We start from the raw sequence: 15520 nt of genomic DNA, 5'->3' as shown, positions 1-15520 counted from the left end.
ACTTAGGATCTTATGAATGCAAATTGTGTGCTGTGCTACTGAACTATGGAAAACTGTATCACAACACGTCTCAAATGGAGGTAAACAGAAGGCTCATCCATACTTCCACTTGCCCCACTGCTTTCCCCCAGGAAAACCCGCGGTTTGGTGCTAAATAGGAACAAATTGCAAGTTCCCTGTGGATTGACGTTTGTTCTGGTTTAGCAGTAAAGAGTGGGTTTTCCCGGAAAAGTGGTGGGGCAAAGGTAAGACCACTGGGACCTGTGTTTTATGGGCACAGAAGAAGCAGAAGTGTGGACAAGCCCCAGTCTTGTGTTTTGCAATGTTTACTATAAACAAGGAGAGGCACCCAGTGCATGACATTGGTGAAGCACTCTACAGTGGTACCTCGGGTTACATACGCTTCAGGTTACATACACTTCAGGTTACACACTCCGCTAACCCAGAAATAGTTCTTCGGGTTAAGAACTTTGCTTCAGGATGAGAACAGAAATCGTGCTCTGGCGGCGCGGCGGCGGCAGCAGGAGGCCCCATTAGCTAAAGTGGTGCTTCAGGTTAAGAACAGACCTCTGGAACGAATTAAGTACTTAACCTGAGGTACCACTGTATTGTGCCCTTGTGCCTTAGTTGCTGATGCAAGCCATTACCCATAACTAAAGAAATGGTTATGGCTTTGCAACATCTGGCTTATTCCACCGCATTTAGACTTGAAGAAAAGAAACTCGCAATCACCTTGGATTCGTACAATTTCGCTCTCGGTGAGATATGCCTCCTCCACAGGTTCTGGAACACGATGACCACCGGGACCACTCTGACCACTGTCCGTGGGTTGGCTTGGGCCCTTCATCGCCATACTTGACACACTGCCCTCCACGGCACCACTGCAACATATAACGTGTTTGCGGATGTTTGCTCATTGCTCCATACTTTCAAGTGCAAATGATTTTGCATCAGGAGTTTGCAACACCTCATGTCTCACCAACAAAGAAGCCACCTCACTTATATTATCTATCCCACCCAACCACACAGTTTTAAACTTTGTTTACTACTTTCTGACTTCTCGAGACTGCTTTTTAGAAGCTCCCTCCTGCTTCAGTTATGGACTGAGGAATCCTGACTCAATGAACTGGAGGGAAGGGGTTAGTAGTGAGTGGAGTTGTCACCCTGTTTGTAGACAAAAGCTCCACCGGGCGCAGAAAGGGAGCATTTGCCAGAGAGGCTCCTGCTACACTGTGTTAAACTCTACAAGCATAGATCTACCCCCAGCAATGTGCTGAGTGCACGTAGGGCAGCAGAATCCATGCACTCCCTACCACCATTATATGTTTTCATTGGCAATATTCATTGGTATGCGACAGACACACACAAGTTGGGAGGTGGAGCCTAGTGCAACAATGTGTCCCCGCTTTGTGCATTAATTGAAACAACACAGGAGAGGACATATGTGCAAATACAAGAGACCACCAGATAGGAACACAAATCTTAGCTGCTGAACCGCAGCCATGATATGCAAGATTTATACATGCCTTTTATTGTGAGCATTTCTTAGCTTTCAGAAGTCCTGCTAGGACTGAGATACAAGTTAAACCACAAGAATTTGGGTGTTTTGGTGAACTCCCTTGAAGATTTATGCTTTCCTTTGAGACACCTGGACAATGTGATAAAGTACTGTATGTCCAAGGTCACACTGCTTTTTCAGGAGACAAAACAACTAAGTGTGTGTTCCATTTCAGTGTCTCCTAGCCTTCACTCGGGAAGTTAACACACTTTTTGGTGTTTGACGATTTTGATGAGGAAAGTAAGCAAACCACACGGCACCAAACTATTTTTCCAGGATAAATAATGGCATTCGTGTTTTTTTGTTTTTTTTCAACAAATGGGATGTATATACACCAGCAATCTGTGGGTAGGGATGGGGGTAGAAATTAGATTTAAGTTCATATTCAAAGGTGGATCTACCCAACCCACACTTTCTGAAACTATCTGAGAACTGAAACTTTGCCATCCTTTAAAAGTTACATGAGAAGGGATGCAGGTGGCACTGTGGTCTAAACCACAGAGCCTAGGGCTTGCTGATCAGAAGGTCGGCGGTTCGAATCCCCGCAACGGGGTGAGCTCCCATTGTTCGGTCCCAGCTCCTGCCAACCTAGCAGTTCAAAAGCACGTCAAAGGTACTGCTCCGGTGGGAGGGTAAACAGCATTTCCGTGTGCGGCTCTGGTTCGCCAGAAGCAGCTTAGTCATGCTGGCCACATGACCCGGAAGCTGTCTGCGGACAAACGCCGGCTCCCTTGGCCTATAGAGCGAGATGAGCAAGCAACTCCAGAGTCATCCACAACTGGACCTAACAGTCAGGGGTACTTTTACCTTTACCTTTAAAAGTCACATGTCCCTGAATTTTGCAATGCGGGTCTCCAGGCAAGTAATACGCCCAAAAATGCATATACTGGGATAAAGTGTCCACAAAAACATGTAGTGAAAACAGTGTACAAAAATATATTATAATAAGGAGAATCGATTAGCAAAAATGTATAGATTAGGAAAAACTGCATATAAAGATCTGAATGTTCAGAGGTATTCACGCTAAAATGCTGATGGATTTTCTTGAGGGCTTAAGAAAGAAAATCAGAAGTTGATTCAGAAGTGAGGAGAACTGGGAAAATGAGAAATGAAATTGACACCCTGCCTAGGTTTTCGGGAGGATGTGTGTGGCTGCTGCTGCTCCTTACACATCACCCCTCAGGTAATGTTTTGCAAAGAAATGTGGGGTGAGGTGTGGTATTGTCACATTCAGCATATCTGCCTGGTGGCCCAAGCAGAAGTTCTTCTCCTCATGTGATTAGAATTAGTGGAGATACACTAGAAAGGTCCACCACCTCTGCTACATGCCTTGGAAATAAGCAGCTTTCCTATATTTAAAAGACATCTGAAGGCAGCCCTGTTCAGGGAAGTTTTTAATATTTAATGCTGTACTGTTTTTAACATTTGATTGGGAGCTGCCTAGAGTGGCTGGGGAAACTCAGCCAGATGGGCGGGGTATAAATAATAAATTATTATTATTATTATTATTATTATTATTATTATTATTATTATTATTATTATTATTGGAGCTCAGGCTTCCTATTCTCCATGCATTGAAGGTAGACGTCTGCATTGAAAAGACCACTGAACTTTCATGATTTAGAACTCAGATTATGCACAGTTCTGAAGCGTACACTGAGCTTCCCCCTCATTGCATGGAGAAAAGGAATTCTGTTTTCCCTGAGATGGGAACTGTGCAACAAGGTTATTACTGACATTTTCTTTTTTTATTTCTTTTTTCCCTAAAGCCAATACATGCATCCTGCCATTTTTCAATGTAAAGAATTAGAAAGATCTACAAATGCACACTTGTTTCCCTTTGGTGTTCTGTGCCCTTGTTAACCACCAATCAAGCTGAATATTCAAGTTACTCCTGCTAAAGTATTTCTGGCTTCAGATCATGGTCTTAAAAAGGGGCTTTGCTGTCACTGTCTTGCTTCGTTGACATCTCTAATTTACGACCCTTTTTAAAAAAAGCTTAGTCAGCAATGAATCAGAGTTCAAAAGGAAAGCTAAATCTTGGAAAGGGGGTGGGCTGTCTGCAGCATTCGACTAGACCATCCTGCTCAAATTCCAGGAATAAAATAGAAGGCAACACAGTTGCTGCTGATCTGTAAGGGCTCCAGGATTTGGGTGCCCTTGTCCCACTGCTCTTCAGGTCCTTTTGCCCAGCTGCAAGTTTCTCTGCTGAGTTCTCTGGCCTCATTCATATGTTACCTGGAGTGGTGTGGCTGCTGCCCTCTTTTGATTGCTCTCTTGCTGCTCTTGGTAACTTCCAGTCCAGTGTGATAAGGGGGAATTGTGAGGTTTTGAATCATGCTAGCAACCTGGGTGGCGTTGTGGTTTAAACCACTGTGCCGCTTGGACTTGCCGATCGGAAGGTGAGCGGTTCAGGGCTCCACGAGGGGGTGAGCTCCCGTTGCTCAGTCCCTGCTCCTGCCTACCTAGCAGTTTGAAAGCACTTCGGTGCAAGTAGATAAATACTGTATTTTTTTGCTCTATAAGACTCACTTTCTCCCTCCTAAAAAGTAAGGGGAAATGTGTGTGCGTCTTATGGAGCAAATGCAGGCTGTGTAGCTATCCCAGAAGCCAGAACAGCAAGAGCGATTGCTGCTTTCACTGCGCAGTGATCCCTCTTGCTGTTCTGGCTTCTGAGATTCAAGATATTTTTTTCTTGTTTTCCTCCTCCAAAAACTAGAGCGTCTTGTGGTCTGGTGCGTCTTATAGAGTGAAAAATACGGTAGGTACCGCTCCGGTGGGAAGGTAAACGGCATTTCCGTGCGCTGCTCTGGCTTCGCCAGGAGCTGCTTAGTCATGCTGGCCACATGACCCGGAAAAACTGTCTGTGGAAGTGGACAAACGCCGGCTCCCTCAGCCTGTAAAGTGAGATGATTGCTGCAAACTCAGAGTCGTTCATGACTGGACTTAACTGTCAGGGGTCCCTTTACATTACATAGCAACCTGGGCATTGCAGGCTAGGACACAACCATGTAATTCCCCACAAACCACAAGGGTAGAAGTTATCAAGAGTAATGTAGGCACAATCTGGCCTTGGCAGATAGTCATGTCTCTCCAGGAAATGCAGAAATGGGGTCTGATTGTCAGTAAACCTATGATTTAGCTTGTGTACCCTAAGAGAACATCTTGCGGAGGTGCACCAGGATATAATCTGGTTCTGGGCCTAAGGCAGAAATAGAGAATCTGTGGCTTTCCAGATGTGGTTGACTCCTCAGCCCTAGGCAGCATGACCAATGGCCAAGGATTATGGGAGCTGTAATCCAGTAACATTTAGAGGGCCATTGGTTCCCCATGATCAGCCTTGGAAATCCCCAGAAAGGAAGCTGCCCTCACAAGTTGCTATCTAAGAAGGTTTACTTCTCTTTAAAATAGTTCTGGTAGATCCAAACTTAGGCCTCACCTCAACTTCCTTTGGCACTGTACTTTCCAGGAACAGATATGCACTTTAAAGTTCCCTGTACAAGTGTTTTTGTCATTTGTCCCAGAGCCTTCCCTGGGAAAACTTGCTCTTTAGTGCTGAAATGGAGCAAGTGTCAGAATACTGAAAACCTGTTTGCTCTGATTCGGTCGTAAAATGTGAGTTTTCCTGGAGAAAGCGCCAGGAAACAAACACAAAAGAAAGTCTGGATGAACCCTCAAAGATTCATTATAAACAATAGGAAATAAGTTATTTGTGATCATCTGTGTAGTATTATAAAATAAAATAAAAATAAAAAAAAATAAGAGGGGAAATATCCAAGATTATTTAACATACTGCCATCACTATCTAAAAGAAGAAAGCAATAATTCTATACTATCTAACACTGCCCAAGATAGTATGGATTTAATCCACTTAGATAGAAAGCTGCTATTGATTAGCCGGCTGACTCCTATTCTCACAATTTTTAATCATTCACTTAACCTGATTATTTCTCAACATCCCAGAATCCACTCATCAATCAGTGGTAGAACTGGAGATTTCTGTATCTTTGCCATTTCAGTTGCTAATGTTGGAGAAACTACTTCCATATGTGATTTCCTTAGAATATGATAAGGATAACTAATAAAAGTAATCCTAAAGAAATCCATTGGCAGTTGATAAAGCCACAATTTTTTAAATTATCTGAATAGTTTGGTTCCAAAACTCCTATGCAATTGCCCAACGCTAGGAGCAGTGAATCAAAGTCCAGGGACATTTGCCTCCAATAGCCTCTCCCTTCAGAAATACAATGAAAGCTATTTGCAATCCACTGCATGGAGATTCCCTCAAAACTAAGTTCATCCACAAAACTAAGGTCCTGACACGTGAAATCAAAAATACCCTTCCTTTCAAAGCCACAAAAGGGAACTCTCTATATCGGGAAGCCAGTCTGCTACATTCCACATGGGAAGGCAAATGTGTTCCCACCAGAATTGAACTATTTGTCCTGGGGATAAATGTGGCTTTCCAGATGTTGTTGGACCATCCCTCATTACCGACTATGCTGGCTGGGGTTGGTGGGAGCTGGAGTCTGACAACATCTGAAGGGCCACAGGTCCCCCATCCCTGGCACAAAATGTACATGTCTGAGGCAAAGTGGGTGACACCAAGACACAACAAGGAGATAGGTCCAGGGCACGTTGCTTTGCTTCCAGACATGGTTTGCCTTTGCTCATCAGTCATAATGTGTAAGTCATGCATACACCCAAACAATCCTGTATGAAGATGTAGGCCTCTGACACTACAACTTTGACTTATTCCTCACTCCTATTTTGGCTATTTTGCATCAGTCAACGTTCAGTAGTGGCACTGAATGTTCAGCCTGAACACTGAGGTCCAGCTCTGAGGGCCTTCTAGTGGTCCCCTCACTGCGAGAAATGAGGTTACAGGGAACCAGGCAGAGGGCCTTCTTGGCAGTGGCGCTTGCCCTGTGGAACGCCCTCCTATCAGATGTCAAGGAAATAAACAACTACAGTGGTACCTCCAGTTGCGGACGGGATCAGTTCCGGAGCTCCGGTCAGATCCCGAGGTTTCTGCAACTGTAGGGACTGCTTCTGCGCATGCGCGCGCAGTGGCAGACCGCTTCTGCGCATGTGCGTGAGGCAAAACACTTCCGGGTTTGCCGCTTTCGCAACCCGAAGTTTGCGTTACCCGAGGATAACATAAGCCGATGTGCTACTGTACTCGACTTTTAGAAGACATCTGAAGGCAACCCTGTTTAGGGAAGTTTTTAATGTTTGATGTTTTATCATGCTTTTAATATTCTGTTGAGAGCTGCCCAGAGTGGCTGGGCAAACCCAGGCAGAAGGGTGGGGTATGAATAATAAAATTAAATCATCGTCATCAACATTATGAGCTGGCCTGGTAGAGAGAACAGGGGGAGGCGAGCCATGAATGGAGCAAACAAAATCCATTGCTTTTACTCACTGTACCCAACATGCAAAACGGCCTTTCTAAATTTCAGCAGGACTCGCACCCGTAACTGACTCTGTACTCTTCATATGTAAAATATAAGATGAAGAAAGACTGAGAAAGCTTGCTAATATAATTCTGCTGTGAATGCCTTCTGTGCAGCATATGTGCCCTGATCCAGATATGGTAATCCATGGGCGGAAGCAGGATTCTGTGCATGAATCAGAGATGGTGAGAATGTTTCAGGAGCACAGCTGTATGCAGGCATTTTCCGTTATGGCCAATCTGTGCATTCCAGTTAGGGAAGTACATTAGAACCTTCTTGAAGAAACCAGAGGCCTTTCTCCTGGGCATGGTCGGCCAATTGGTGCCAAAGAAGGATAGAACATTCTTTATGTATGCTACAACAGCAGCAAGAATACTCATCGCAAAGTATTGGAAGACACAAGATCTACCCACCTTGGAAGAATGGCAGATGAAGGTGATAGACTACATGGGACTGGCAGAAATGACTGGCAGAATCCAAGACCAGGGAAGAGAGACAGCGGAAGAAGATTGGAAGAAATTTAAGGACTATCTTAGGAAACATTGCAAAATTAATGAATGTTAGAATGATGTTGGTTTAGAAATTGAGTGGTTTTCAGCTGTAATGATTAAGTAAAAAAGAAAAGAAAGGTTGAAAATTAAATGAAAATTAAGGGAGAGGATTTGTTGAATTAATAATTAGAAATTGAAATACAGAAAGGGGAGGTATGAGGAGGTCGGGGAAGTAAGTTATAAGAAAATAAGGGAATGAAACTTTACTTGTTTTTAAATGGTTTTTAGTTTTGTAGTTTTGTATTTTTTTTTTGCGGGACGCGGGTGGCGCTGTGGGTTAAAGCCTCAGCGCCTAGGGCTTGCCGATCGAAAGGTCGGCGGTTCGAATCCCCGCGGCGGGGTGCGCTCCCGCTGCTCGGTCCCAGCGCCTGCCAACCTAGCAGTTCGAAAGCACCCCCGGGTGCAAGTAGATAAATAGGGACCGCTTTCTAGCGGGAAGGTAAACGGCGTTTCCGTGTGCAGCTCTGGCTCGCCAGAGCAGCGATGTCACGCTGGCCACGTGACCCGGAAGTGTCTTCGGACAGCGCTGGCCCCTGGCCTCTTGAGTGAGATGGGCGCACAACCCCAGAGTCTGGCAAGACTGGCCCGTACGGGCAGGGGTACCTTTACCTTTACCTTTATTTTGTTTTTTATATTTGTTATTTTTTGTGTTTGTGTTTTGTTTTTATTACTGTTTTTTTTCTGTATAACTTCTGAAACTTCAATAAATATCTTTTTTTTAAAAAAAGGGAAGTACATTAGAATGTTCATCCGTTTGAAAGTGCTACAGTTCTGATATGTAACTTCTGTATTTGGATTACCCTTACTGGACCAGGCACTGCTATTTAAAATCTTACATTTCAAAGTAACTATCCACAGTCACCTCATTAGATTTCTCTGTTATTGTTATGGATTAATCTCAGACATGACCCCCTTTTGCTTTGAGAATAAGTTACGATTTACGGCAAGTGAAACTTTAGACACTGAAAGTAGGAGAGTGCAGCAAGGGAAGCAAATGGACTGTACAAAGTATACCATCTGATTTATAGGTGAAGTAATCTATTTGAGATTAATTGTCCCTGCCTGTTATTCATGGACAAAAATAAAATAAAAACTGGACCCACCACTTCTCTTGGGACTGTCAGTCAGGATTACACCCAATTTAACCTAAAAGCACATGTTCACTTTGATGTGAAGATCTTAAACTGTGTCTGTCTGCATTCATCTTGACAAGTGCTTTGTGTATGATATCCTTAAAATCTAGTCTGGAGTCAAATGACTCAACAGTTCAGTTTGGAAAAGGAGACTGATATGATATTTCTTCTTCTAGGAACTGGAGCTATCCCTCCTTCGAGTCATCGCTAAAGAGATCAACTATGTTAATCTGTTTGGATTAGTGGATTATCTGGAGCCCTTTCTCACCTCTTTATGGAAACATGTAAGCCACACAAAGCCCATCAAAAACGTGAAGAGGGGAGACAAAAAAATCCCTGCATCACCAGGTCCGCATTGCTCTTCCTCAACATAGGGGAGTGTGGCAAGAGGTGGTGGCAGTTTTGAGGCAGGGCCAAATTAAATTTGGCACCATTTGTACAATTAGCACTGGCATGAATTTACACTAAAATTAGCAACTCTATGAATAGTGGCAAACCTAGACAGCATCTTAAAAAGCAGAGACATCACCTTGCCAACAAAGGTCCGTATAGTTAAAGCTATGGTTTTCCCAGTAGTGATGTATGGAAGTGAGAGCTGGACCATAAAGAAGGCCTATCGCCGAAGAATTGATGCTTTTGAATTATGGTGCTGGAGGAGAGTCCTGAGAGTCCCATGGACTGCAAGAAGATCAAACCTATCCATTCTGAAGGAAATCAGCCCTGAGTGCTCACTGGAAGGACAGATCCTGAAGCTGAGACTCCAATACTTTGGCCACCTCCTGAGAAGAGAAGACTCCCTGGAAAAGACCCTGATGTTGGGAAAGATGGAGGGCACAAGGAGAAGGGGATGACAGAGGACGAGAGGGTTGGACAGTGTTCTCGAGGCTACCAGCATGAGTTTGACCAAACTGCAGGAGGCAGTGGAAGACAGGAGTGCCTGGCGTGCTCTGGTCTATGGGGTCTTGAAGAGTCGGACACGACTAAATGACTAAACAAGAACAAATGTATAGTGGGGTTTTTTTAAGTGTCGAGATTATGGTGAGGGAGGGAGGTGACCTTCAACCCTTTGCTCCCCACTATAGACCTAGGCTAAATCAGGTCTCCCAGATTTCCTTGAATAAGAGTACAAATGGGGCACCCTTCTAGTGTAAACAGTAGTTTTAAGCCCCCTTCCCTTCTCCATCAGGGTGCCAACTTGTAATCTCACATTAACACTTAAAAAGCACAACACAATTGCTAATTAATACAGAATAAATTGTGGGGGGTGGGGTTTGGTTAATTTGGAAAGAAAAACACACCCTCGGAGTTAACAGCATGGCCACCTTGTGTTACTAAAATAGTGGGGGCCCTCACATAATTTGAAGTTTGGACCCCTAGTGACTAAATGGTGTTACTAAATGAATAGCTTAGTAAGATCATACTCTCAGGAGATTGGGAGGGTAGAGAAACCACGAGGAGGCAGAAACAGTATAGGGTATGGAAGAGAGTTTTCCTTGTGGGGTAGCTGCCATCAAAATGGTGGCTGAATGGCTGAAGCTCCACCTGGGGTCAGGGGGATGGTCAAATGTCCCCCCCCTCCCAAGTGAACCCATGCAGATATATGGGAGGTACCCACACTACTGCCTTATCTCTAGGGCCCAGTGATGCTAATGTGCCCCCCCCCCCCATAATCTATTGGATCCTTTTCAGAAGATAAAACATTTTCACAGTTGTCGGGAATCCTGATTTTTAATGGCAGCAACATGGCAACAATGAATATTTTAATTGGGCCTTCAAATATTAGAATTACTATCAAGTTCAAACTTGCTTTTATATGTTGCATGGAATATGAAATGTATAGGAATATGAACCAGCTCTGCAAGAACAGTAAGGATACATTTGGTTTACATATGTGAAAACAGATAACCCTCTCGCTATGATTAATATTTCTACAGAGGAAATGGGGGTTTCCTAGTAAATTGTGAATGGACGTTTACTCTTTTAATATACTGCAACTTGTGATGAAAAGGTGTCAAAGGGCTCTTTATTTTTCTTTACCGTTACAAGTTTTTTTTAACAGGTGTATTTTTGCAACAGGTGTTATTGATGCAATAACAGCATATTAGTGTTATACTCGACCACCAACTCACCATTCCTTTACTAGCTGTTATGTGATGCTTTTGCACTAGAGGGGCACTCCTGCACAGCAAAAGCAGGGCAAAAAAAATAAAATACAGTGGTGCCTCGCAAGACGAAAAGAATCCGTTCCGTGCGTCTCTTTATCTTGCGGTTTTTTCGTCTTGCGAAGCAAGCCCATTAGCGGCTTAGCGGCTTAGCGCTATTAGCGGCTTAGCGGGCTTAGTGGATTAGCTGATAAGCGGCTTAGCGGATCAGCTGTTAAGCAGCTTAGCAGATCAGCTGATAAGCGGCTCAGCAGATCAGCTGCTTAGCTGCTTAGTGGATCAGCTGTTAAGCGGTTTAGTGGATCAGCTGTTAAGCGGCTTAGCGGATCAGCTGTTAAGCGGCTTAGCGGATCAGCTGTTTAGCGGCTTAGCGGATCAGCTGTTAAGCGGCTTAGCGGATCAGCTGATAAGCGGCTTAGCGGCTTGGGAAAAAGGGGGAGGGGGGAAAAAACCCCGCAGGAACTCGCAAGACATTTTCGTCTTGCGAAGCAAGCCCATAGGAAATTCGTTTTGCGAAGCACCTCCAAAACCGAAAACCCTTTCGTCTAGCGGGTTTTCCGTCTTGCGAGGCATTCGTCTTGTGGGGCACCACTGTACTGTTTTCTGGCACCCATGGTGCCGACAGCAGGATGGAGTGAAACCATCCCTGACACCACCATGAGCACAAATCATTAGGAGCACACTATAAAAGGGATGTCCTGAGAGGCCCACAGAGAGAACCCCCTTTACTCCAGGGACGAGGAGTCTGCGACCCTCCACCATCCCCAAGTAGCATGGCCAATGGTCAGCGAGGATGGAGGTCACCTGATTTCCCACTCCTGTTCTACTCCCACAATCCCGTTCTTTTCTGTCACCATCCCCATTTCCACACCAAACCATTGCCAAACTCAAAACAAACAAACCTTCCTTACCATGTCATATCCACATGTTGTACCTTCTGCAGCTGGCATGAATTTGGTTTCACATTTTCTGCCAATCCGATGGCACCACAATGCTTTGCAAATATCCTAAATGGGGGAAAATGGCGACAAACTGAAGTCGGCATTTAATTTCTGAATGCATCTACTGTTGCGACGAACAATGGCTAAAACAGAGCAAACTCATGCTGTTGACTCACTATATAATTTTCCCAATGGTCAGTTGACTCACTATATAATTTTCAGTGGGTAACACCTCCATGTGGAGGTACATTTGACCAAAATTAGGGGCTTCTGTACACATAATCTCATATCAAAATATCAATCTACTATATGGCTGAAGCTTGCGCAGTGTAATGGCTAAAGTGCTGCACTATGGTCCAACAGATCAGGGTTCGAACCCCCACTAAACCATGAAGATCACAAGGTGACAAGAAGAAGAAGAAGAAGAAGAAGAAGAAGAAGAAGAAGAAGAAGAAGAAGAGTAGTAGTAGTTTGGATTTGGTATCCCGCTTTATCACTACCCTAAGGAGTCTCAAAGCGGCTAACATTCTCCTTTCCCTTCCTCCCCCACAACAAACACTCTGTGAGGTGAGTGGGGCTGAGAGACTTCAGATAAGTGTGACTGGCCCAAGGTCACCCAGCAGCTGCATGTGGAGGAGCGGAGACGCGAACCCGGTTCCCCAGATTACGAGTCCACTGCTCTTAACCACTACACCACACTGGCTCTTAGAGGAAATGGTGGCATATAAATGTAGGACATAAACAACACAGGGCAAACCAAGAACCTCCTTGAGTTCCTCTGCCATTTGAGATCCAGTGGGTGGTTAGTTGGGTGAGGACCTTTTCAGTTACGGCACTGCATAGCACAAGCACATGGTCCTGAGCTCCTTGGATTATGGGTGGGATAAGTATGTGGTGAAACAAAACAGGTTCTTACTTTTTTGAAGTCCATCATGCACAGCTTGGCTTTCTCACCGAACTGCCACTTGCACTGCGTGGCAGCATCATACAGCTCCCCTGGTAGCTTCTCGGGGTATTTGTACTCATGCACGGGCTTAGGCTGATCAGCAAGACACAAGGACTGAGCAGAGCTGGAAGAGACCCAAACAAGGTGTATTTGTATACGTCAAATGCAGTTTTATTTTTTTTTTAATATAATTTTTATTAAGATTTTCCAAATTAAAAACAAATTAGATCCAATTCATACACTTTCTTCCAAAACCAAAGCCAGGACTTCCCCTTCCCGCCCCCAATTGCGTTCCAAATCTTCCGAATAAGCAATTAAATTCAACAAGTTTTTATCCCATGACTCACTTAACATCAATAACCCAATTTTTCCAAATTCCCATCCCCTAAGATCGATTTTTTCCCTTCCACGAGTTCCCCCTTTCAAAATTTTATAAAAAAAGAAAAAAAGATATAAAGATAAAAAAATAATTTTACAACCTTTGGATTCCAAATTTCCCTCCCCCCTTTCTCTGTTGTGTTCCTTCTATCCCTTCATCCTAATGTCTTCCTGAAGTTCCTACCCACTTAATCCATATCCCTCTAGTAGTTTGCCAGTCATATTTAATTACAAATGTCCAATCTTGGAAGGAGTCTGTCTCAAAAAGGGGCCCATTTTTTCTATCCAGATTTTTATATCCAGGAGTAAAAAACTCCCATTTAATTTCCATAAGCTTGTCAAATCTGGATGTCCCAAATGTTCCCAATTCTGTCCAGTTCATGATGTTTCCATATTCTTGTCATTCTCTCTCCTCCTTCTGTTTCCCTGTTTTCCCGCAAAAATGTTCTTTTTCCATGACCTTCTTATTTTCTGCAGAGGCTTGTTATTCAGAAGCAAAACATTATGTCATGTCCCTTTCGTTTTCCAACTAAAGAATCCATTGTTTCCTGTAGTTTGTAGCCCTCTGTAGACAAAACAATGTTCCATTTCTGCAGTTCCCAAGAGATTAAAAGTTACAACTGTTCAGGTTTCCTGAGAAAAACACATGCAATGTCGCTCAGCTCCTCTAGGTGGATCGCAGTAACTATGTTCCCTTCCAGATCGAATCCATTAGTCCAAATAGTTTGTAAATCCTTATTTGAAACAATTTGTATACAATTTAAAACAAATGTAACCGGCAAAGTCCTCAAAGCAAAGTCCCTGCTTTATTCTTCCGTTTTGACAGCCTTTGACAGCTGTCAAAACTCCCGATGCTCTTCCCCAGGTAGTTTCGCGGATCACTCCAGGGATTCCGGGGGGGGGGTTGTTTTTTTAATACAAATTCCACTTTTCTCCTCCAGCACAGTCTTATAATTTTCCCTCGCGAAGTTGCTAATTCATGAAGATAGAGATACGCTCGATCTTAGTCGTTAAGTCCTTTGTTTTGGCTCTTCTACAATTAAGGGGTAGGCTGACTTCCTTTTTTCCACCTCCCCCGTTCGCTCCAGATTTTAAAAATTTATCCCTCTTTTTTAATCCATAGTCCAATTACTCACGGGTTCTTCTTTTAGGTCCAAATTTTCAATAGAAGAAGTCAGCGCTCTCCGCCGGATGGCATGCGGCTTCGCTCGGCAGGGATAGCAGAGAACTCAAAGCACCACGCTTCTCCCCGGCGCCCGATCCGTAGCCTTTAAAATGCTCCTTCACGAGCCGGGAGGGCGCTAACGGTGCCAGCCGAGTCTCCATGTCCACGGCCTCACTCTGGCCGTGGTTTTTGAGGGTCCCCGCATCGCCGGTGCGGTAGGACCCAGCCCCTGCCGAGCAGGCTCCCTCCGGAGCTCGGAGGGAGCCCGCCATTCGGCGATGGCGCCGACCCGGAAGTCCGTCAAATGCAGTTTTAAAAGGGACCCTTGCTGCAGCTAGTGGGCTGTGAAACAAGGCAGTTCTAGGTCAGCTATGGACAAGAACGAAAGGATATAGGAATATGGGAGTGTCATACTCTGCTTGAAATGACTAGGTTTGAGATAAAAAAGGTGCAAGGGAATTGTGAGCTGGTATTTGGGTGTTAGAGAAGCTATTTCTTAAGCTTCCTTGGCTGGTCAGCTGCCTGTTCTGACTCTTGAAGGCAAAACTGCTGCCATCTTTTCATACTATTGTTTGAGCTAAGATTGCTGCAGCCTCTGTTCCTCAGCTGAGACCATTTACTGGAGAGGACAGCTGTGTCCTAAGGCTACTGGAAAGCACTGAAGAGACAAACAACATCCTACCAATAACATGTTAGAATTCCTGCTCCATGATTGCAGTCATGGGATTGTTGTCTTTCACATGATCGTGTATGTTTTGACTCCACAGAGTGGGAAGTGACGGAGACAAGATGTTTGTGTTACTTTGTTCCGTGAAGTGGGACTATTGTCCTTTGTTCTTCTCTCTTTGCTGTCTGATGCTAGAGAGAGAGGGAGCCATGTTGCAGTGCTCCGTGTGTGTTTATATGTAAATAAAGTAGATTAGTCAAAATGCTGAGGTCTTTTACGCAAGCTGCGTGAACTCTGCGGATCCCTAAATGTGTCGGTGTCTGTTGGCATCGGTCGCTGTGATGTTCGGGCAGAAGAAAGCTTTTGAAGCTCCCGAACGAATGACCAGGAGGGAGAAAACATGCCAGTTGGGCATGTGTCTCTACCAGGGTCCTACTTGAGTGTAGGATGAGCTCCTAACATAACAACCCTCTCCTTCTGTATGTCACCCCAATATAATAGGGTGCAGAGGACATCGGTAGCACTTTCAAATACATGTATTTTCACCCTAGATTTTGGGGTAA

At 44.3% G+C, this 15520-nt stretch overlaps 1 protein-coding gene across 2 annotated transcripts in view; it reads right to left on the bottom strand.

Annotated features, from left to right (window-relative positions):
- Nucleotides 1–15520, bottom strand: part of ADAMTS16 (ADAM metallopeptidase with thrombospondin type 1 motif 16) — a 100209-nt gene that overhangs the window by 54026 nt on the left and 30663 nt on the right. For both annotated transcript variants that reach the window (XM_081920024.1, XM_081920025.1), the window contains 3 exons: nucleotides 12718–12871; nucleotides 11772–11867; nucleotides 733–881 (listed from right to left, as the gene is read on the bottom strand). In XM_081920024.1, coding sequence (XP_081776150.1) covers nucleotides 733–881; nucleotides 11772–11867; nucleotides 12718–12871 — 399 coding nt within the window. The remainder of the gene's footprint in view (nucleotides 1–732; nucleotides 882–11771; nucleotides 11868–12717; nucleotides 12872–15520) is intronic.

Source organism: Podarcis melisellensis (assembly GCF_964234715.1).
Source record: "Podarcis melisellensis genome assembly, chromosome: 7".
In the NCBI taxonomy this organism is placed as follows: domain Eukaryota; kingdom Metazoa; phylum Chordata; class Lepidosauria; order Squamata; family Lacertidae; genus Podarcis; species Podarcis melisellensis.
Note: the sequence above shows the minus strand (reverse complement) of the source record. Positions and strands in the feature narration are given on the sequence as shown.